Source organism: Xyrauchen texanus, chromosome 21, assembly GCF_025860055.1.
Source record: "Xyrauchen texanus isolate HMW12.3.18 chromosome 21, RBS_HiC_50CHRs, whole genome shotgun sequence".
In the NCBI taxonomy this organism is placed as follows: Eukaryota; Metazoa; Chordata; class Actinopteri; order Cypriniformes; family Catostomidae; genus Xyrauchen; species Xyrauchen texanus.
The window spans coordinates 38,945,500-38,969,326 of record NC_068296.1 but is presented as its reverse complement, the minus strand read 5'-3'; the positions used below and the strand labels follow the sequence as shown (position 1 = coordinate 38,969,326).

Sequence of the window (23,827 nt, the reverse complement as noted above, 5' to 3'; positions counted from 1 at the left end):
CATGTTTTTCGTGTGTGTCTTGTGTGTCTTGTGTGTGTGTGTGTGTGTGTGTGTGTGTGTGTGTGTGTGTGTGTGTGTGTGTGTGTAGTCATGAGGTTTGTTGGTGCGGCTGATGACCTTAGGTCCTGTAGGTTTGCTCAGATGATGGAGCAGAGACTGGAGAATGCTTTTGTTGAAGCAGAGGCTATAGCGCTCAACTCTCACAGTGCTCTCACTGTACAGGTGCGACAGTTGAACACCTAACATTTTATTAACTCACCATTTACTATTTGAGGTTTTGGGGATGTGGCATCTTGTGCATTAAGCTTTAAACTTTACATTTATATTTATGATATGAACTTTCTCTTTGTTAAATTTAGTTAAGTGTAGCAAAAAGACAATCTTGGACGTTTTGCAGAACTTGAAATGGCTCTCAAAGGGGAAGCTGAAACACAGTACTGTAATTTCTTTATTTCTCTCTTGTATTTTCATCCCTCTCTTTTTCTCTTCTCACAGATCTTGAGCGTATCTCAGTCTTTGGGTTCTCCTGCTGTATCTCTTATTTATGTGGTTCATAATGGTAGTATCATTCTTAATGGCACAACAGCCTGTAACCTCCTCAGCCGTTTGACAGCCGAGCTTGTGGGCTACTTCCTATTTTACCCTCCACTGATCACTGCTGAGCGTAAGTGCTTCATGGATTCCTCAGTTCTCCCAGTATGATGTAACATATGCAATTGCTACAATTGTTAGTTTGATTGATTGACTTGACTGTTGAGTGTGTTTCACCTTAAGACTTTAGATACTATATACAGTATACACTGATGAGCAAAAACAATATGACCACCTGCCTAATATGCTCTTTGTCCTCCACGTGCTGCCAAAACAGCACCAACCCGCTTAGGCATGGACTCCACAAGACCCTTGAAAGTGTCCTTTGTTGTCTGAAACAAAGACATTAGCAGAAGATCCTTCAAGTCCTGCTAGGTTGAGCCGTCGTGGATCTGACTTGTTGGTCCAGGACATCCCACAGATGCTCAATCGGATTGAGATCTGGGTAATTTGGAGGAATTTGGCAACACCTTGAACTCTTCATCATGTTCCTCAAACCATTCCTGAACAATGTGTATAGTGTGGCATTGCGCATTAATCTGCTGAAAGACGCCACTGGCATATATCATTGCCATGAAGGGGTGTACCTGGTCTGCAATGATATTTAGGTAGCAAAACATTGGACAGAGCATCACACTCCCTCCACGGCTTATCGACTTCCCACAGTGCATCATGGTGCCATCACTTCCCCAGGTAAATGGTGCACTTATACATGGCCGCCAACATGATGTAAAAGAAAACAGGACTACTTGGACCAGACAACCTTCTTCCACTGTTCCAAGGACCAGGTCCAGTGCCCATTGTAGGCCCTTTCGAAAATGGACAGGGCTCATCATGGGCACTCATAGCCCCATACTCAGGGTGCGATGAACTGTGTGTTGTGACACAGTCGTTCCGTAACATCATTATCTTTGACTTGTACCACATTAGACCTTCTGTCAGTTCTCACCAGACGGGATAGCCTTTGTTGCCCTCACGCATAGATGAGCCTTGGGCGTCCAACATCCTCTCGCCGGTTTGTCCCTCCTTGGACCACTGTCGGTAGGTACTCACCACTGCTGACCGGGAGCACCCCACAAGTCTTGTCGTTTTAGACATGTTCTGAACCAGTCATCTGGCCATAACAAAGTTGACCAGGTCTTTACTCCTATCCATTTCTCCAGCATTCAACATGTTGACTACAAGAACTGATTGTTTGTTTACCACCTGATCTACACAGACCTTGACACGTGGCCTAATTAAAAGATGATCAAAGAGATTCACTTCACCTGTGAGTGGTCATACATTTTTGGCTCATCAGTGTATTTATATTTCCAATAAGGGCTTTTTCTTTTATCCCAGATTTTCCAGTAATATCTTTATAATTTTACATTTATGAACAAGGCTGTTCAGACAGACAGAGGGAGAGAGAGAGAGCAATTAAGAAAGAAAGAAAGAAAGAAAGAAAGAAAAGAAAGAAGTAGAACAAGGGAGAAGCAAAACTGGGTTGCAAATTAGACAAACAGGTATTTTGCTATAATTATGTATTCAGTCTAAAATCTAATATGTTCTGCACATGTATTTGTGAGTATTAGCAGACACAGCACAAGAGGGAGGAGACAGAGGAGAATTTTAGCAGTAGTATGGTGGATGTTGGTTATTTGCCTTTCTGGGAAAGGCCTTATCTCGCTGCTCTAGAATGGGCATGTGCTGGACCAGCCCGATAAAAGGTTTTCTTAGCATGATTTTATCAAAAGACATCTAGCTAAATCAACCTATGATACCATTTTTATCAGATTTTAAGGGCTGTCAATCAATTACATTTTCTTTTTTTAATTAACTACATCATATGCAGAATAATTAATAAAATTTTATCACACGTATCAATATTTGCAGAGAAAGGCCCCAAAATAAAAATGCAGTATAATGATTAAATAGTGCTAAATATATACAAAATATATAGAACAAAAAGACAAGAAGTACAAGACTGTGTACTTAGATCTTTTTATGAATGACTCATTCCATCTCCCAACAATCGGAAGAGGTTGCAAAATAAGGAAATAACTAAGATCTTAAACACATCATTGTAGGCTTATATGTGTGTGCCACATGCTTCAGCATGGTTATAATATGATTCAGAGTTTACAAAGAAACTGTCATTGAAAGAGAGGGCAATTAAAAACTCTTTTGACCTCACATTAAAACCGTACACAAAGTAACCAGATTTCCCTTCCCAGATCAGCCCTGGGTGCAGCTATTGCAACATATGCTATCTTGGCTTGAGTAATCAGTTGAATTCATTCAGGATCAACAGTGTTTCGCTGATGGTTGGAGATAGCATTCAGATTTGTATTGCAGGGGCATCACAGCATTCACTGGAGGCAGAAACTGTTCTTGCACATCGGCTAGGGCACAGCACGCACATCTAAGTGAGAATCTCACACACCTCTCATTGGCATGACTGTGAGGCTGCTTGCAACAAATCTGTTTTCTAAAGTGTTTATCAACTTTGTCCTGTTTTGTCTGCTTTAAATTTGCATTTGTTTAAAATAATTTTGTTTATTATTTGACTAGTTTAAAGCCTGGTGCACACACACCAAAAAAAAATTATAAAAAATTAACGAAGACATGACAAACCAAAAAAAACGGTATATTACATAGGGGCAATTTTGGTTGCGTTTCACTTATCAGGATATGGCCTATGACTGTGATATTAAATAATTACATAGTCTGTGCACGCTTTAATGTGAAGATGCGGCACTGTTGCAAATTCTCCAAGCATAATGTTGCATTTCTTCCAACACCTCACTATCATATCAGCAAAATCCAATATCAGTTGACTTCTAATTTGTATGTATTGAAATAGAGTATGATACATGATTTATTTTGAGCTTGTGTTGAGCTGTGAATAATCAGTTATACAACGAGCTGTGAATTGTCAGTTATCACTATCAGCCACAACGAGCTGTGAATTATCAATTATCGCTATCAGCCACAACGAGCTGTGAATTATCAGTTATCAGTATCGCCACAACGAGATGTGAATTATCAGTTATCAGTATCGGTCACGACGAGTTGTGAATTGTCAGTTATCACTATCAGCCACAACGAGCTGTGAATTATCAGTTATCAGTATCGGTCACGACGAGTTGTGAATTGTCAGTTATCAGTATCGCCACAACGAGATGTGAATTATCAGTTATCAGTATCGGTCACGACGAGTTGTGAATTGTCAGTTATCAGTATCAGCCACAACGAGCTGTGAATTATCAGTTATCAGTATCGGTCACGACGAGTTGTGAATTGTCAGTTATCAGTATCAGCCACAACGAGCTGTGAATTATCAGTTATCAGTATCGGTCACGACGAGTTGTGAATTGTCAGTTATCACTATCAGCCACAACGAGCTGTGAATTATCAGTTATCAGTATCGGTCACGACGAGTTGTGAATTGTCAGTTATCAGTATCGCCACAACGAGATGTGAATTATCGGTTATAGTATCGGCCACATTGAGCTGTGAATTATCGGTTATTGTATCGGCCACATCGAGCTGTGAATTATCGGTTATCAGTATTGGCCACAATTATTGTGAATTATCGGTTATCAGAATTGGTCACAATGAGCTGTGAATTTTCAGTTATATGTGTCGGCTAAGAATTTCCAGATTAGTACATCCCAAATCTTAGCCTCTAGTGACTGTTTAGGATTCGATTTTTAGTAAAGTAGTTGTTCAAATTTTTACAGGCTTCTTTAAAGCTTTGTCATGAAGACAGAATGCCTTTAATCACACTGCCAATATCCAATAGAAAAAAAGTTTATTTTGGGAAATGTGGCAAGATTTTCTGTAATGTCTGTTAAGCTAAGCCTCTGGAATCATGATCAAAGCAACTGTCTTTGGAAGCAAGCCCTCTTATATATTCTCTCTCCCACTTTATTCATCTCTTCCTCACACCATCTTTCATCTTCAGCTCTGGAGTACCACAACCTCAACACTTCTGTAGAAACCAGGCCCTTTTGGGTGATCACAGGTAATCGTCTCACAGTAATTATATCGTACAATCCCAACCATATAAGTGAAAGAGCTTATATTATGTTTCCTTTCTGTTAGCAATTCAAGCATGCAATACAAAAACATTGGAAGAGAGGATTTCTCCCTATAAAGCAAGTACAAGTAAATTGATATACCTTTCCATGTCTGTTCAGTGGTTCAGGATGTGGAGATCTCATCTCTTGAGGGACAGTACCAGAGCTTTGCCAGTCTGATGGAGGAGCGCTTGGCTGAACTCTTCATGGTGGCCTATCAGCAGGGCATGCGCTTTAAACGCGCAACAACAGTGGGCAGTTACACCGTCCAAGTATGACCTAATGAAATAAGGGTGCCCAGATTTTAATATGTACTAATGTGTATAGTTTATTATGAGTATGATTCAATGGGTGGGTACCGCAGACCTCATATTACTTATAATGGCTAAGAAATTCATTCACCCAATTCATTCTCTTAGAAGAGTACATTTGTTTTCCAAAATTAAAGAAAATGCGTAAATATATACAATCATTATGTGTACATTTGTACACCAAAATCTTGAAAATGACAAGTATTTAGTATAAGACAAAATCTGTATGAGACTGATTCCCTTGAGCAAGACACTTGAGCTCGATGTTAGAATGGAATTATGACTAGTTAGTGTACTGTTGTATAATTTTATGTAAAAGATTAAACTGAAAGTTTACCATATAATGTCCTAAATACAGCGAATGATCAAGCTGTTTCATTGATTTCAGATGGTGAGTATGAGGCATCTGCATGGGCCAAAAAACCCAGCTGAGATGACCTACTATGTCCAGCAGAATGGGACTCCAATGCTTGGCACATCCACAGCCAAACTGCTTAACACAGTGGACTCGCAGACCATGGCGCTCACACTGGGATATTTTGTCCAACTACAGGCTGAAGGTGAAACAGCTGGCTCGCCAAGCTCTTAAGTTTTTATTCCAGTTGCCCATGTGCTGCACATGAGAAGTGCTAATTGTATGCATGCCATCTATGTAAAGCGGTCCAAATCTGTCACTTATATAGGTTCAATCTCAGTTAGGATCCCTTACAAAAATCTAGATTTCTGGCAAACAAGCTGCAAACTTCACACAAATTTGTTGCAAGTTTGCCACTCATTATTTTCATGTTTGACAGAAGTTTGCAGCTCTTCACCAGTAGTGGTGAACCTGCAGCAAATCTTTGGCAACATTGGACACTTTGCCGCAATAGTCAGTGAACACTTGAACACATGATTTTTGTTAGAGATGCTGCCCCAAAAGGCAGCTGCCTTTTGTAGACATGTCACTTTCACTATAGCCCCTTTCACACAGAGCCTTTTCCAGAAAAGTTACTGCAATTTTCAGTGTGCAAAAACCGGTCATGTGTGACATTACCCTTTTGAAAATTCTGGTATGTTTTTCTCTGGCAATTTCCAATAATGAGAAGTTATAACATTACCTATAAATTTCCATGTTGGTGCATGTGTGAACAGAGCCATAAGATTACTGGTCAGAATGCACTGACCATGCCGTGCCATAACACCAGTGAATTGGAAGTAAGATAAATTTCAATAAATTGGTCAGATAGTGAAATGTCTCGGGTTACTTAACTGTAACCCCTGTTCCCTGATAAAAGCGGAACGAGATGCTGCGCTGATTTAGCACTTTGGGAACAACTTTAGGTGTGAACAGTTGTGAATATGTGTGCAACACGTCAATTAAATTGACCAGAATTTATAGCCTCTGCTGGTGACATCCTTGGAGGCACCTGTAGCAGGGCTATAAATAGATGCGTCACAGGTGCATCGTCAGGTATTTTGTCTGAAGAGCAGTCCTGGGGCATCCCAGTGCGGCAATGAAGCGCAGCATCTCGTTCCGCTTTTATCAGGGAACAGGGGTTACAGTTAAGTAACCCGAGACGTTCCCTGTCAAAAAGCTACACTTTGATGCTGCGCTGATTTAGCGCTTTGGGAACGACAAAATGTATGCGCCATCGCGTCCAGACACAGGAGCGTCCACTTCTGCCCTGTAAAATCTCATCCAGATTTTTTCAACAACCTCGGGGTGGAGTTTTCACTCCCCCATCAGTATTTTCTGTCTGGATAGTAAATCTGCTCCCACATTCAGGCATCCAGGGATATAAACTGCCCTGACTGACAGGAGCTTGCCCTGGGCCTAAAGGAGAATCTGACGTGCCAGAGTGTTCAGCTGGCGTGAAGGTAGACCTCCTTGATGATTTATATAAGAGACTGCTGCTATGTTGTCCACCCGCACCAGGACATGGCAGCCTCTCAAATGCTGGAGGAAGTATTTCAGGGCCAGAAATACAGAAATCAGCTTGAGTCAGTTGATGTGCCAATCGAGCTGATGACCCTCCCATTCCCCTTGAACTGGACAACCACTTAAGACCGCTCCCCAGCCCGTCAGGGAGTGTCTGTCGTTAGCAAGACGCACCTAGAGTGGGATCCAAACTAAGGAACCGGGGTCTGAACCACATAGAAAGGGTACGAAGTGCGCAGCGCGGAACCCTTATTCGCCTTAGGGGACTGGCCCTTGGATGAAATCCCCTGGCTTTGAGCCACAACTGAAAGGGTCTCATGTGCATAAGGCCCAAAGGGATCACAGAGGACGCAGATGCCATGAGACCTAGTATTCGTTGATACTGACGAACTGTGCAACCTTGGCCTAGCCAGACTTCGCTCAGGCTGTTTTGAATGGATACGATTCCAGCGGGATACAATTGTGCCTGCATTGTGATTGAATTCCATACAATGCCCAGATAGGTAATTCCCTTAGTGGGAGAGAGAGAACGCTCTTTTTGACGTTGAGTCTCAGACCCAGAGAAACCAGATGAGCTTAAGACTGTATCCCTGTGCTGAACTGCCAGGTCTTGAGACTGTGCTAGTATCAGCCAGTCGTCTATGTAATTAAGAATGCGGATGCCCCGGAGTCGCTGTAACCTGACTCTTTCTCTGGAAGGGGAACATGTTCTATGGCCCCTTTGACCAAGAGATTTTGCAGTTCTTTCCACAGTTGATATGCTTGCTCTGGTTTCACGGTAGTGGAAACCATGCCGTTGAAATGAGGAGGATGGCGAACGAATTGAATACTGTAGCCTTTTTCTACTGTTCTTAGGACCCGCATAGAAATACCTGGCAGAAATTTCCATGCTGCCAGGTTCTCTGAGATGGGTATTCATTTGGAGGCGGCGGGGATGGAGAGGTTTCGTGGGGGTATCGGGAGGGTTGAAGTAGATGATACAAACGCCCCATCCCGAGGGGAGCACTGCCATAGTGTGCAGGGCAGCACCAGCCTGACCTGCTGCCTGATAAGCCTTCCCCACAAGCGTGGAGGTGGTCCTGCACGGCTTTGTGGGGAGCCAAGCCAGGCGAGAGATAACCTGCAAGTGTCACTTCAACCAGCAGCATCACCGAATACCCCCGTGCCTCAGCACCCACGATAGTCCAATATATCGACGTCGAGGGCATGAAGACACGGGAAGTACAAGGTTTCCTCCATGAACGAGAGATTTTGTCATGGAGGTCATCAAAGAAAGGAAGGGACTGATGAGGCATTCCCTTCCCTTGGCCACCAGACAGAAATCTGTCCTCCAACTTGGAGTGTTTGGGGGTCTCTTGCCACCGCACAAGTAATTCCTCCAATTATTTATTATCATGCCCGGAATGCTCAGAGGTGGGTAACTCGAAATCCACAGACTCAAGAGATGCACGGTCCCCCTCATGAACCGAAGAAGCACCGGATCGCACTTCTGGATCATGGGAAGGACCAGCTGGATATGGGGAGAGAGCGAGCGATAGGGACGGACCCATCTCTCACTCCTCAGCCAGATCCATAAGAGAGCCCAACGATGGAAGTGTGGGCGCTGACTCTCGGAAGTAAGCAAGACGAGTGCGAAGCATTTTGACTGAGAACAGATCGCAATGCTCGCACCCACCCCGCCCCAACGGAAGAGCAGCATGCTCTTCCCCCAAACATACAAAACAAAACTGGTAGGTGACCCTCTCAGCCATAGAGCATAAACAAGGGAACACACACCGCTTGCTCTGTCTTTCAGTTATTTTTTTTTTTTTGGGAAAAAAAGAGAGAGGTTTCTGTGCACTGCCTAACAAAATCTAACTCCTAATAGGGTAAAGTAGAACGTTTCTGACAGGCTTATGAAGCACAACACACACAGAGTGATCTGAAGACGCATCTATTTATAGTCCTGCTACAGGTTCATCCAAGGATGTCACCAGCAGAGGCTATAAATTCTGGTCAATTTCATTGACGTGTTGCACACATATTCACAGCTGGTCACACCTAAAGTTGTTCCCAAAGCGCTAAATCAGCGCAGCATCGAAGTGTAGCTTTTTGACAGGGAAATAGAGTGCTTCTCTTCATCCCAGCGGATGAATACATTTTTTGACAGTTTAAAGGAATAGTAAGTGATTCCATTACGTACGATAAAATTAACAGCCTCCTTTGGGAAAGTGCAGACCTCTTTGTAACGATATACGTTTTTTTTCTTTATCTCTGTTGTTCATCTGTCTTATTTGAAGTCATTGCATACTAAGTAGTTGAGTCTCAAGCAACTGCATAAATAGAAACATTTGCCAAAAATTTGCTGATGTATGAATGGTAATAGCAAAACTGAAAAAGATAGATGGTTGATGCATGTGTGAACAGCACATGAGGTGCATTTACCTGTAAAGGCAACCCAATGATTTTCCTGTAATTTACCTGGTTACATGTGTGAAAGAGGCTTATGTGTATGAATACACATATGCATTAAATTTAGAATTAAAGTATAAAGCAATTTGTTAATGCTAATCTCTTATTCAATAGGAAGTGAATGAAAGCTCGAAGCTGCAATACATCAGTTTCCTCTGATCAGCTTGAGAGACAGAAAGAGAGAGAGTGAAGGCAAGAGAAATTAGGAGAGACTGATTTATCATAATAGTATGCTGAGCAGATAATGGGGAAACAATCAGAATATAATCTCACATTGCCATCCTCAGGGATTCACAGCAAAACACACTCAAATAAGTTGTATGTAAGCAAGATCTTAAATGTTACACATTCATATACACTAAAATTCAATGTATCTCTCTTGACATTGTTAAAAAGAGAGATTTTGTAAAACTGGCAATCGGCTTTGGATATAAGCAAATGAATAAATGTAAAACTGTGTAATTTATACACTGTGATCAAATGAAGGCATTGGAAATGGATGGAAGTATTACAAAATCAGCCTATTTGATATGTTTAAAACTAGTTACTTTTCATGCTATATTAAAGGTTCAGTCAGTATTTTTTCCTCATTTAAATAGTTGAACTCCTAAAAACATGAATTGTAATTTTGCAATATATGTATGAAATCATGTGCACTCACATTAAAATGAAGACTCCAGTCATATCAGTAATCTTATAAAAGCTGTTTTATTCTACGTGGAGAGGGTCCGCACGTTACAGTCACATGACCAGCCGAATACTACTCGCTTAATCTCAGTAACCGTCCTGTTATTGGACACTTTCACTCATTGATTAAAGTCATCATGTATGACGGTGAATACTACATTTCTACAATGACATCTGAAACTGAAAAATATTGATTTTAAATGATGCTGCATCCAAGCCACTAGGCGTCAGTGTAAGTCCAAGATGACACAAAGACAAAAGTTACTGAGTGCACCTTTAATTTTATGTTAGATAACAGTTTGTCTTACAATCCAAAAGTACACTTCGCCTGTCCGCATGGATTCTGCGTGGACAATCGTGCATGCGCAAGGTTGACTGTTGAGATAGAAGAGTCTACTAGGTGGCAATATCCACAGTTGTTCTTGCTTCCTCTAATGGCGGATCCTGAGTTTTCCTTTGTCTTTATCCTGCAGAGCGGATGTCCTGTGAATGGCATGTATAACAAAGCAATTGTACTGCGCATGTGTCGAACATTTCCATTCGCGCTCATCCGTGTGAGGTATACTTTCAAAGCTGTGCGCAAGACAGAACGGAACACGCAAAGTGAAGTATATCTGGGCCTAAATAGTACTCACCACAAAAGTTAAGGGATTTGTGCCTCTAATGCTTAAAAAAAGCAATCGAACACCAATTTGTGCCCTAATAATGGAAAGTTCCATTGGCACATTTCACTTTAAAACTGTGTTCAAACAAGTTTTGCATTTTGCAGTGGTTTGTGACCAACACAATAATGTGACCAACATTATTTCCCACCGTGCAGCTGTGGTGAAGAATCCACCCAACAACCTATGGATCATCGCTGCAGTGCTGGCGCCCATCGCTGTGGTAACCCTTATCATTATCATCATCACCACGGTGCTGTGCCAAAAAAACAAGAGTGATTTTAAAAGTGATCCCGTTGGCAGCTTCAACCCCAGAGTGAAGGTACGCTAGCACAGTGTCATTATAATTTATGTTATCCCTTGCGATAGATTTTGTCTAGCTACAAGTTTTTCAACAGTTTTTATTCCCTCTCAAGTTTTGCATTCTCTCACCAAAAGTTTTGCATCCCTTCGCAATAAGTTTTGTGTTCCCTTGGAATTAGTTTTGTGTTCTCAAACAATATGTTTTGCATTTAATTATTTAATGACTTTGTGTAATTCTGATGACTTTATGACTGGTCTTCTATTCAGAGAAGAATAACATGAAACCCACAACATTTTTAAAACACTGTTATTTTACTTGATTAGCATGATAACATTGTGCACATAGTATATGTTCATTCTACGACTATTATATAAGTCATAGAATACAATGTATTACTACTTCTGGACTTGTGTATAACGAAACTTCTCCATATGGTTCAAAACGTATCTACAAGCAACAGTGGGAGGACAGCTAGCGCGCCCTCATCTGTGTGATTTTGTTCCCAAACCAATTGAATGCAATTCGTGTCCTTATTGAAAACTACCGGCAGGCTTATCTTACCATTGGTCGGCATCAGATCCATTCACGATATTTCTGGAGTCTGAACTAATCACAGGTGACTGCATGATATCGATGACCAATGAAAATGTTCCTGAGGGTTTAGTCATGACTGCGAGGCAAGGTTTATGCTCAAGTTGTTTGGGGGGGAAAGATCACACCCCTCATCCACTTTCATTCATTTCTGGCTTTATTTTATTCAAGTTCCAGGGCTTTTGTAGATCAGGGTTTTGATGGATTGATCGGACGTCTGGAATTTTTCACATTTCTTGGTGCAAAGGTCAAAATATAACATTTACCTGTTTAAATGAATATCAGATGCTAAAACTACATTGAATTATAGTCCATACCAGTAATATACTTTAACATCTGTTGTTGTTTATCCTTGAGGATTTGCTATTGGCTGTTGTCATTGCATAATTAATTAGGTACATCTGTGCAAGTTTTGCGGAGTGCTTGTGGGTGTTATTACAGTTGAAGTCAGAAGTTTACATATACTTAGGCTGATGCCATTAAAAGTTTTAACCACTCCACAGACTTAATATTAGCAAACTAAAGTTTTGGCAAGTCGTTTAGGACATTTACTTTGTGCATGACACAAGTCATTTTTCCAAAAATTGTTTACAGACAGATTGTTTTACTTTTAATTGACTATATCACAATTCCCAGAAGTCAGAAGTTCACATACACCAAGTTAACTGTGCTATTAAGCAGCTTGAAAAATTCCAGAAAATAATTTCAAACCTTTAGACAGTTAGCCAATTAGCTTCTGATATGAGGTGTACTGAATTGGAGGTGTACCTGTGGATGTATTTTAAGGCCTACCTTCAAACTAAGTGCCTCTTTGCTTAACATCATGGGAAAATCTAAAGAAATCAGCCAAGACCTCAGAAAAACAATTGTGGACCAAAATAATTTAATTTATTTCATCACCTGAAACTTCTGACACCAGTGAGTATTTGGCAGCATTGCCTTTAAATTGTTTATCTTGGGTCAAACATTTTGGGTAACCTTCCACAAGCTTCTCAAAATTAGTTGCTGGAATTTTGGCCAAAATTAGTTGCTGTAACTGAGTCAGGTTTGTAGGCCTCCTTTCTCAAAATTGCTTTATCAGTTCTGCCCACAAATTTTCTATCAGGATTGAGGTCAGGGCTTTGGATTGGCCACTCCAATACCTTGACTTTGTTGCCCTTAAGCCATTTTGCCACAACTTTGGAGGTATGCTTTGGGTCATTGTCCATTTTGAAGACCCATTTGCGACGAGCTTTAACTTTCTGGCTGATGTCTTGAGATGTTGCTTCAATATATCCACATAATTTTCCTTCCTCATGATGTCATCTATTTTGTGAAGTGCACGAGTCCCTCCTGCAGCAAAACACCCCACAACATGATGCTGCCACCCCCATGCTTCACGGTTGGGATGGTGTTCTTTGGCTTGCAAGCTTCACCCTTTTTCCTCCAAATATAATGATAATTTGACCAGAGGACATTTCCACGTGTAGTCTGTCTTTTTTTATGGTGGTTTTGGAGCAGCGGCTTCTTCTTTTCTGAGCAGCATTTCAGATTATGTTGATATAGGACTCGTGGTACTGTGGATACAGTACAACGCTGTTGCTGTTGTTCTGGGATTGGTTTGCACTTTTCGCACCAATACATGCATCTCTAGGAGACAGAATGCATAGTATGAGCAGTATGATGGCTGTGTGGTCCCATGGTGTTTATACTTGTGTAATATTGTTTGTACAGATGAGCGTGGTACCTTCAGGCATTTGGAAATTGTACCCAAGGATGAACCAGACTGAAATAAAGTAGTGATCCTAACTGACCTTAAACAGGGAATATTTTCTACCATTAAATGTCAGGAATTGTGAAAAACCAAGTTTAAATGTATTTGGTGTATGTAAACTTCTGACTTTATCTGTAATTCACATTTAAAAGTTTTTGGGGGTTATAGTTATGTTTTAAGTTCAGTTTAATGTTAATAATCATCAATTACCGTGGGTGAGATTAGTGTTCCTTTTGAGTTAGGTGTGATACTGTTTGACGTAATTATGGTTAACAATAATCTTTTCAGAGTTTTGAATAAAGTGATTCAATTGATTCGGTTAATAATTCTGTGTTTCTAAGCACTCGCACTGCCACACACTGGTGAAAATTTCTGGTGAAATCAAATAACTTTACCTTTGTTATGTATCAGATTGATGTACGAGTAGAAGCATAGGATCAATACAAAGTATTTGTTAATGTTTCAAAGCTTTATGAAGTGTGTTTCTTAAATGCCAATTACTTGTTCAAGTTTGTAGAAGCTTGACCTTTTAATTGCTTGAGGGAGACTTTAGTTTGATCAGTATTTTCTATCAAGAAAAATAAAGCAAGCAACTAGTACTCGCTCCTTTTCAGTCAATTCCCATGCTATACTACTATTAATGAGTGCACCAGAAGTGTGCATATTTATGTCATTCTGTTGAGCTGTAGGCAAAAAGTGGGAGGCCTTGGCTTCCCCTGCTGGTTTGATCACCCCTGGTTCACTTAGAATAAGTTTTGGGTTCCCTCACAATAGCTTTATTCATGCCCTAATTAAAATATTATCCATGGTTTTATTTATTGCGAAAAGTGTATTGCGAGGGGACTTTTGGGGACAATTGTAAGGGAATGCAAAACTATGGTATTTTTTATTTTTTAATAAATTCCCTCCCTTTCTTCTAATGTGCTACATATTTTTCAAGTCATAAAATGTTTTCATAACATTATGTTTGCAGAGAGTGACAATTGGCAGTACAGGAGATATGGAAATAGTTTAAGTGTGTTTTATGCAAGTAACTTAATACAAAGATGTGCTCCTTCATTTACAATACTCCAGATTCATAAACATTAGAAAGAAGGGAAGAGCAAATATGTTCCAGTTGTGAATCAGGTGGAAATGTTGCTTGTATCCATAGAAAATAGCTTCCCTGGATGGTTCCCAAGATGGCTGCCAAGACTTTGCTTATATGCCTTTATTAGTGAATGAAACCCCATAACAAGCTTTACGCTTGATCATTTCCCATGAGACGCTGCTTTGCTCTTTACCTCAATATAACTCATTACAGTATTTTGTACACTCATCATATTATACACTGGCTTCATCAACAGTTCTCCAGCTCTCACATGCTTTGCTTGATTTGCCTCTGGGGATACCTCCAAAGAGAGCATATGAGAGAGAGAGAGATGGACATGATTGATGATTCTTCATGCTGTTTTCTCTCATTTAGACTGCTTACTGGAGAGACGTGGGTTATTACCCTCAGGTAGTTATTCATCTCTTCAATCATCTCACCTGCTGCTCTGGGCCCCTGATGTGCACTCCGTGTAGCGTAGACAGGTCACAAGAACGAATACTAATCTTTCTGCTCAATTGTTGGAAATGTCCAGCCAAAAATGACAATTCTGCCATCATTTACTTACCCTAATGTTGTTCCAAACCTGGTGTTCCACTGTAGAAATAATGTCATACAAGCTTGGAATGACATGAGGGAAAGAAAATATTGACAGAATTTGTCATTGTTGGGCGAACTATTCTTTAAACGCACACAACTTCATAATTCAACATACTTTTCACAAAATACAGGTCCTTCTGCTAATTTTTGGAGATAGGAATATTGGGTTTTCATGAGCTGTATGCCAAAATCATCAGTATTAAAACAATAAAAGACCTGAAATATTTCAGTTGGTGTGCAATGAATCTAAAATATATGAAAGTTTAATTTTTATCATTACATTATGGAAAATAATGAACTTTATCACAATATGCTAATTTTTTGAGAAGGACCTGTATATATAGAGTGCTGCAGATTAAATGTGTGTGTCTGCACAAATCTATATTTAACCTGCTCTCTAAAAGAAATGCAGAGCACAGCTTTCTGTTAAACATATGTCAAATACAGTACATGATTTTTATAAAGTATAATGATCTGACCTGGTTTTTTTTCCTGAGCACACCTCCTGGCCTAGTTTATCATTTACTATAACTGACAAAATGATGCTTGACCATCACTGATAATCTCCTTGCATTCAGTTATGCAGCCAAATAAGATTAAATATGTGTGTAAAGGGATCAATGGAAAGGAGGAGGCGAGAACCGGCTTGACAATATAAATAATAGTTTTAATGATAAACTTAAAAGACAGACACACACGACGGACATGTCCGTAAACGATCTCTCTCTCCCGCATGATCCTCTGCAGTTTACCTTTATCCCTCTCGGAGGCTTAATTAGCCTAATACGGGAGTGTAGGATCACGACCCGGACCTGCCCTCCGCCCTGCCACGTTCCTCCCTCGTTCTCTCAGGCTGGGGAGACCACGGCCTGACGTACACCCCTCCCCCCCCCCCCTTTCCCTGGGGGAGGGCGTGTCCTAAGCCCTGTGTGCCGGCAGGTCATCCCCATCTACCTGGACGAGGGAGGGAAACAGAAATTATTTAAATAACTTCCTGTAACAGTGTAGTACCCCCCCAAAAAACACTAAAATTTAACGAGAGGGAAAAGGCCAACGCAGAGCGGCAGTGAGAGAGAGCAGAGAGCAGAGAGAGATGAAAAAAAAAAAAAACCTACTCGCCGGAAACCCTGTCGCGTTTCAGCGGCCGGTAGGCGACTTCTGCGCCCCTGGCAGCGGCCCTGACCACTCCAGGCGGTCGGTTAGGAGCCCCTTCTCCCCTCGCGGTCGGCGGCCATCGTCCTATTCCATGCGGCTGGGCTCCTCGTCCCCCGGCAGATGGCCCCGGCTGCTCTGTTGGGGTGGATGGTAGTGGCGAGAACTCTACTACGGCGCATTCCTCTTCCTTCCCGGGTTTTCGGCACCAATGTAAAGGGATCAATGGAAAGGAGGAGGCGAGAACCGGCTTGACAATATAAATAATAGTTTTAATGATAAACTTAAAAGACAAACACACACATATGACGGACATGTCCGTAAACTATCTCTCTCTCCCGCACGATCCTCTGCGATGTGACATTTGACTGAAAAGTCTAACTTTTTGAAGTAAATCTCACTGTTGATTCACATTGCATTTAAAAATTAAAACTTTAAGTGAACATTTGTTCAGCCATGAATGACTTTAATGATTCAATTAGAACATAAAATACACATTTGTGTAATAAACGGTGCCAGGAATGATAGATCCAGTCTCCCACTAGATCTCTCTTTCTGTCAGAAGATATCCAAATATCAGAGTTTTTTCTGATATCAAAAACCCATGCAACATCAACAGCTTGTTATGTTTCTGTAAGTCTTCTAACAGCCCAAGAGCTGGACATAGGCAACAGGAGAATATAGCAGAATGCAGGAGACGAGGTGATGAGCAGAACAAATTCAAAGTTATTTTGTTTTGTTTTTCTCGACACAACAATGAGCAATTGGAGTGTGATAGACTTAAGAGTTAAACTGAAATAGAATTTGCTGAATTCTACTACACACTTTGCACTTACACTAATCCTTATGCACTAATTTTTTACTACATGGAAAAATTAGCCATTTTTCAACTGACGGAAGTACTGTTTCAACCACATGCAATGTGTTTTCATTAGCTTTAGCACATTAGCCAACCACAGTTCAACATGTATCTCTCAAATAATGTACTGTGCATAATGTACGGTGATGGTAATGTATTGAACTCATATTTGTAAGGTGCTGTCTTCACAGAAGCTTCACCTAGTTGCCACATTACCCATTAAATGTACATATTCACTCCATGTGGGGTGATGGTAAAACCTTGTTGTCTTAATGAGTTTCTCTACTTGCAACATTTGCTAGGGTGACCATATTTTGATTACCAAAAACCAGGACACTCGGCCCGGCAATGAGATACTCAAATGATACTCGAATTTTACTCAAAGATGCCTTGTTAATTTCAATACATTTAAAGTAGGCTATGCCTCTGTATGGATAGAAAATTGTTATTACAAAATACTATCTATCAAAGACACAAATTCAGATATGCTTCTCAGAGGTTACTCAACATGTTTTATTATGACAGGTTTCAAAAATAATGAATGAAATAATGATAGAAATAATGTCTCTTCTGCTTTAGAAAAATAAATAAATAATAAATAACAAAAAAAATACCTCCAAATTGAACAAAAATAGCTCTCACAAACTTACAAAAACTCACTAACAAAATATATTTATATATTTAGTTTTCTTCTTCCTCTTTATCCTGTTTTTCTTCCTCATCCACCTTGTTTGCCCATCTATATTTAGCTGTAGAGCTGATCTTTTCCAGCAGTTTTTTGTTGCTTAACAAATAAGCATGAAAGTCTTTGCAAGAAGTGTCTTTGAAGTTGTATTGCCCAAATAGAATCCCTTTCAATGACTCAACAGAGAGCTGGTTCCTCTCCTTTGTCCACTGGCTCTGCATCAGTGAGAAAACCCTCTCAACATTTGCATTGTGAGAGGGAAGTGCAAAGACAAACTGTGAAATCTTCAGTAGTTCTGAGTAGCATGCAATGCTTTTGGCCTTCTCAAAGTATTTGGTCCACTTCTTGTGCACCTGCAGGCCAATGAACTCCTCATTACTGTTGCACCTTTCTATGAATTTCTTCAGATTGGCGACCTGGTCAAAACACTTGACATCATCAATTGGCACCCCCTTCTCTCTTAGGTACTTGATGCAGGCCTCCACATCATTCCAATCTGGTGGCTTACTCATATCCATCCACATAAATGTTGAGAACTCTTCCATGGGAGGCATCCACTTCTCCAGATACCCCAGACATGCACTGTACAGGCCTTGTACATCAGCACAGAACTTGTCACAGCCCTCACCAAATCCATCTCTGCGATTTTCTGCCAGTAGTCCCTTAACTTTAAGGGACATGAAATTGTTGCTCTTACGTTCAAGAAGAATGTTGTGGATGCTGTTCAATATTTTCTTCACCTCCATGATGGAGTTGTTCTCCTTTTCCATTTGTTGAATGTAGGTGTGGAACATAGACATGAGTGAGTGCATGTGCCACAGGTAGATCTCACTGAAGTCGTTTTCAAAAAACTTCTTGATCACTATGGGTGGCTTTTGCTGTGACAGAAAGAATGCTTTTAAAGCTGGAAACATCTGTAGCATCCTCTCAATGCCTGGGAACAATGACAGCCACCTTGTCTTGCTGTGAGAAAGCATCCTCCTGTACTCAATGTCAACAAAATCACAGTACTCCTTCAGGTTCTCAGTGTGCACAGTGTAAATGTGGAAGTACTGGTAATTTTAAACATGATATTCTCAAGGTCAACCTCTATTGTGTCTGCCCCATGATGAACACAATTATTCAATATGTGTGCAGGGCAACCCACACCAATCAGAGTCTTGTTCTGCAGCAACCTCTTCAAATTTGCAAACACATTGTTTCCCCCTTCATCACGTCGAATTCCACCAAAATTTGTGTTGCAATTGTCTCCAATAAATGCAATGCATTTTTCAGACAAATTGTTTTTTGCCAGTGTTTCAGTGAGATAACACAATACTGGATTTCTTTCAGTGCTTCACGTGTGACTTCAACAGAGTGGGGGGCTAAAACACCATTCACAATGGCTTCGGTCTTAGTGCGGGCATTATTAAACTTTTTGGCGGTGTCAGAATCTGGGAATACCTTTTTTAGCAATGCACTAGTGGAATCCATTGACCTGTAGCTATTGAGGTGTTTCACTGTATGAAATGCACCCTCTGCTGCATTCACAGCATCCTCAGATTTCCCGGGTCTCACAAAGAACTCCGTCAACTTTGTTGAACTACTCTCACCTCGCAAAGCTTTTTTATGTTTTTCGGTGTCCATGTGAGCTTTGAGATCTGTGGCACCCCCATTGGACACCGAAACATATGTGCCAGGTTTGCACACGGTGCACGCAACCTCCCACTTGTCCCGACCGGGAGAGTAAGTGGGGAATTTCTTCTGTAACTCATTGGTAAATGTGCATTTGCGCTTCGGCATGTTGCAGGCAGAAATGCTCGGACGGCTGTCTGCTCGCTCGTTGTGAGTGTAAAGAGAGCCGCCCACACGGCAGCCTCTCAGGGATTACGTCACATGCAGCACCGCAGGTGAAGATTGCCCTAGTGCCGGTCAGTTTAATGGCCCAATGAAAAATTATGAAAACCAGGACATTTTCATCACTTTATAAAAAACAGCCAGGGCGGCCAGGACAGGACGTGAAAACAGGACATGTCCTGGTAAAACAGGACGTTTGGTCACCCTAACATTCGCCATTAACCCTCCTATGGTATTTGGTCATTTGGTAGCACTTCTTTACGTTGCATTTTCACCGCAAACATACTACTCATCTAACTTTCACACCAAAATGGTGGAGAATAGTATGCGATTTGGGACGCAGATCATGCGCATACTGTCTTTATGGGGCAAAACTAGCAATACATTTGCAACTTACTACTGAGTTAAAATATAACACTGAACAAATAGATTTCAAACTCAGAGCTGTGGAAGCGCTTTAAGTCTTTAAGTCTTTATGTTTTGTAAATAGGTTTAAAAATGTGTAATATTCCTGATATGCTATGCTTTGCTCAGCCTGTTCAGGGGTTTGACTATGCCAAGCAGCACCTGGGTCAGCAGGATGGTGATGAGGGTTCCCTCTCAGTTACCCAGGAGACCATGATTCTGCCACACCCCATTAAAGATGCCCCACTGTCCTTAGGCAAGACCGTTCGTCAAGATGGATCCTCCTCTAAGAAGAACTTGACGAGTGAGATAAGGAAAAGGTATGCATGAAGAAACTCCATCTCCAACTTTATACTATAATGCCATTGTTCAGTGTTCATATGGCAGCTTTAGCAGTGATGCTTTGATGTGGTGCGATTCGGCACAGGAGCACAAAACAACTTGTCATGAAGACATAACCTGCAGACACTACACTCACTGAGCACTTTAATAGGAACACCTGTACACCTACACCTATTTTTTATGTGATTATTTAATCAGCCATTATTAAGGCAGCTGTACAATGTATACAGTCATGCATATACAGGTCAGGAGATTCAGTGAATGTTCACATTAACCATCAGAATAGGGAAAAAATGTGATCTAGACCGTGGCATGATTGCTTGTACCATACAGGCTGATTTTAGTTTTCTGTAACTGCTGATGCCCTGGGATTTTCACACACAAAAGTCTCTAGGATTTACTTTTAATGGTAATGTAAATAAAATACATCCAGTGTGTGGCAGTTCTGCGGATGAAAATGCCTTGTTGATGAGAGAGGTCAATAGAGAATGGCCAGACTGGTTCGAGCTGACAGAAAGGCTATGGTAACTCCGATAACCACTCTGTACAATTTTGTAGTGAGCAGAATAGCATCTCAGAATGCAAAACATGTTGAATCTTGAAGCGGATGAGCTATAACAGCAGAAGACCAAATCGGGTACTTTATTAGGACCATAGTGTTCCTTATAAAGTGTTTAGTGAGTGTATACAGTGCTCATGAGACTGCACATCTTTTTCAATGTAATCAATTTCCAGGATGTCAGCCTAACACCACAGTGTTAATGAGATCACTAAAAATGTTGTCTGTTATTGAATTAATAGTTCACCCAAAAATTATAATTCTCTCATAATTGTCTTGCCACAAATTACAGTTTTGTGAAACCCACAATAGAGACACACACATACATACACACACACACACACACACACACACACACACACACACACGTATAATTGAGCTAGGACTTCTGTGTGTGTGTGTGTGTGTGTGTGTGTGTGTGTGTGTGTGATATGAGATGAGATGAGAAAGCAGACAAAGAAAATGACATAACCATCCTCTCAGCTTTATACATGTACTGACTCACTGCTGCACTTTGTTGCTATGGTTACTTGCAGTAAGTTGCCGAGTGAGGATGGCTCTGTCATCAGCAGTGAATCAGTGAAGAGAGTCTCGGGCAAGAGATCGTGTGTGCAAAAAGCCACAGCGCAGCAAAAACCTGTGACGAGGAAGATTAATGGTGAGAGACACCTCCGCAGTTTCAGCACTTTTCACGCTAAGGCCACAAACAAAATTCAATGCCTTGGAAGTTCTTAACACAATGCCCTGGCGTTTTTAGAGGTGTAGTTCCCCCCAAACATGAAAATTCTGTCATTATTTAACCACTTTTATGTGTAGACTCTTTCATTCATGGAACACAAAAGGACATTTTTAGCAGAATGTTCATGCTGCTATTTTATATACAATGAAAATGGATAGGGAATTTCAAGCTACAAAATAAAACAAATAAAACAAACAAATAAACAAACAAACGTAACATAACACTAGTTTGTATGATTTTTGCTCTATATTTAAAGTTTTCTGATGTCATGGTTATATGACAACTTTCTGTCAGAAGAGAGAATTATTTCTGTAATATATGATTTTTTATTTACTAGGTCTGTTGATTTAACATGCTAATACTATATTGATTATATATACATGCTAGATTGATTATATTAAAAAATATAAAAAACGCAATTAATTGTCCTCGGACCGTAATAAGGCAATTTAAGCAATTTAAGGATGCTTATATACAGTATATATATATATATATATATATATATATATATATAGTTGCTCTATTCTAATACATATTTTTCTCTTTATTCTAAATCAAATAAAACACTTGTCCAGCAAAACAGACTCAACCTTATTTTTTTGACCTCAACTTCAACTCTGTGCAGCCTTCAGCTTGTACCTGTCTCATAAATCTTAACTCTTTAAGTAAATTTCTCTCTCTTGGCACGCACTCTTCTCTGTCTGACATTTTGTCTGTACAACATGTTCAGACATGTCCTATACACAACAACATGTCCACTCTGGTCATACCTGTATATTATTAATCCATGTTTACCTCATTAAATACATACAAAATAAATGTTTTACTCATTGTTTAAATGTGTAGCACACTTTACAGATAGCAGCAGTGCACTCATAGTTTCATGCATCTCTTTTAAAGATCAGATCAAAGACATGGAACAACAATACCCAGACTCAGTTATTATTATTCTTAGGGATTTTAACAAAGCAACGTGAACTGCCCAAATATAAACAGCACATTACATGCCTAACCAGAGACAGAAATTTGCTGGATCACTGCTAACAACTGGCTGACAACATGAATGTGTTCTACTGTAGATTTGAAAGGCCCAATCTCACACCCGCTCTGACCTACACTTCACACAAACACCTACACCTCCTGCAGCCCCCCTCCTCTCCCCTCTTGCTACTCAACCTGCACTTAAGATCTGTGAAGAACAGGTGTGCCTTGTCTTCAGAAAACAAAAGACAAGGAAACTCATGGCCCAGATTGTATTTCACCCGTGTGTCTTAGATCCTGTGCTAACCAGCTGGCCCCCATCTTCACACAGATCTTCAATTGGTCACTGGAGCAGTGTGAAGTCCCATGCTGCTTCAAATGCTCAATCATCATACCTGTCCCAAATAAACCAAAAATCACATTACTTAATGACTACAGACCCATCGCCCTGACATCTGTGTCATGAAATCATTTGAGAGACTGGTGTTAGCTCAATTGAAGGATATCAAAGGACCCTTTCTACATCCCCTTCAATTTGCTTATCAAGAAAACAGGTCTGTGGAGGATGCAGTTAACATGGGATTGCATCATATCCTGCAAAATCTGGACAGACCAGGGACATATGCAAGAATCCTTTTTGAGGACTTAAGTTTGGCTATCATCACCATAATCCCAGCTATACTCCAGACTAAACTAAACCAACTCTCTGTTCCCACTTCTGCCTGTCCACCAGCTTTCTGATGGACAGGCAGTAGCTTATGAGACAGGGCAAATTCACTTCCAGCATTTGTACAATCAGCAGCCCCAGGGACACAAATTGTACACAAATGACTGCATCGCCAAAGACCCCTCTGTCAAGCTCCTGAAGTTTGCAGACGACACCACTGTCATCGGCCTCATCCAAGATGAAGATAAGTCTGTATATAGAAGGGAGGTTGAACCGCTGGCTGTTTGGTGCAGTCAAAACAACCTGGAGCTGAACACACTCAAAACTGTGGAGATGATTGTGGACTTTAGGAGGAACACACAAACACTGACCCCCCTCACTATTATAAACAGCACTGTGAAATCAGTGGAGTCATTCGGGTTCCTGGGCACTACCATCTCACAGGACCTGATGTGGGAGACCCACATTGACTCCATTATGAAAAAGGCCCAGCAGAGTTTGTACTTCCTTCGCCAGTTAAGGAAGTTCCACCTGCCACAGGCACTGCTGCTACAGTTCTACTCAGCAGTCATTGAGTCTG

General features: G+C 40.7%; 1 protein-coding gene across 1 annotated transcript in view; it reads left to right on the top strand.

Moving 5' to 3' along the window:
• The window catches only part of LOC127661362 (UPF0606 protein KIAA1549L-like), a 127,702-nt gene that overhangs the window by 38,284 nt on the left and 65,591 nt on the right, over window positions 1-23,827 (top strand). Inside the window, 9 exon segments of the mRNA XM_052152010.1 lie at window positions 89-222; window positions 496-664; window positions 4,541-4,600; window positions 4,776-4,927; window positions 5,355-5,526; window positions 10,843-11,006; window positions 14,798-14,833; window positions 20,089-20,279; window positions 21,397-21,518. Of these exon segments, the coding sequence (XP_052007970.1) occupies window positions 89-222; window positions 496-664; window positions 4,541-4,600; window positions 4,776-4,927; window positions 5,355-5,526; window positions 10,843-11,006; window positions 14,798-14,833; window positions 20,089-20,279; window positions 21,397-21,518 (1,200 nt within the window).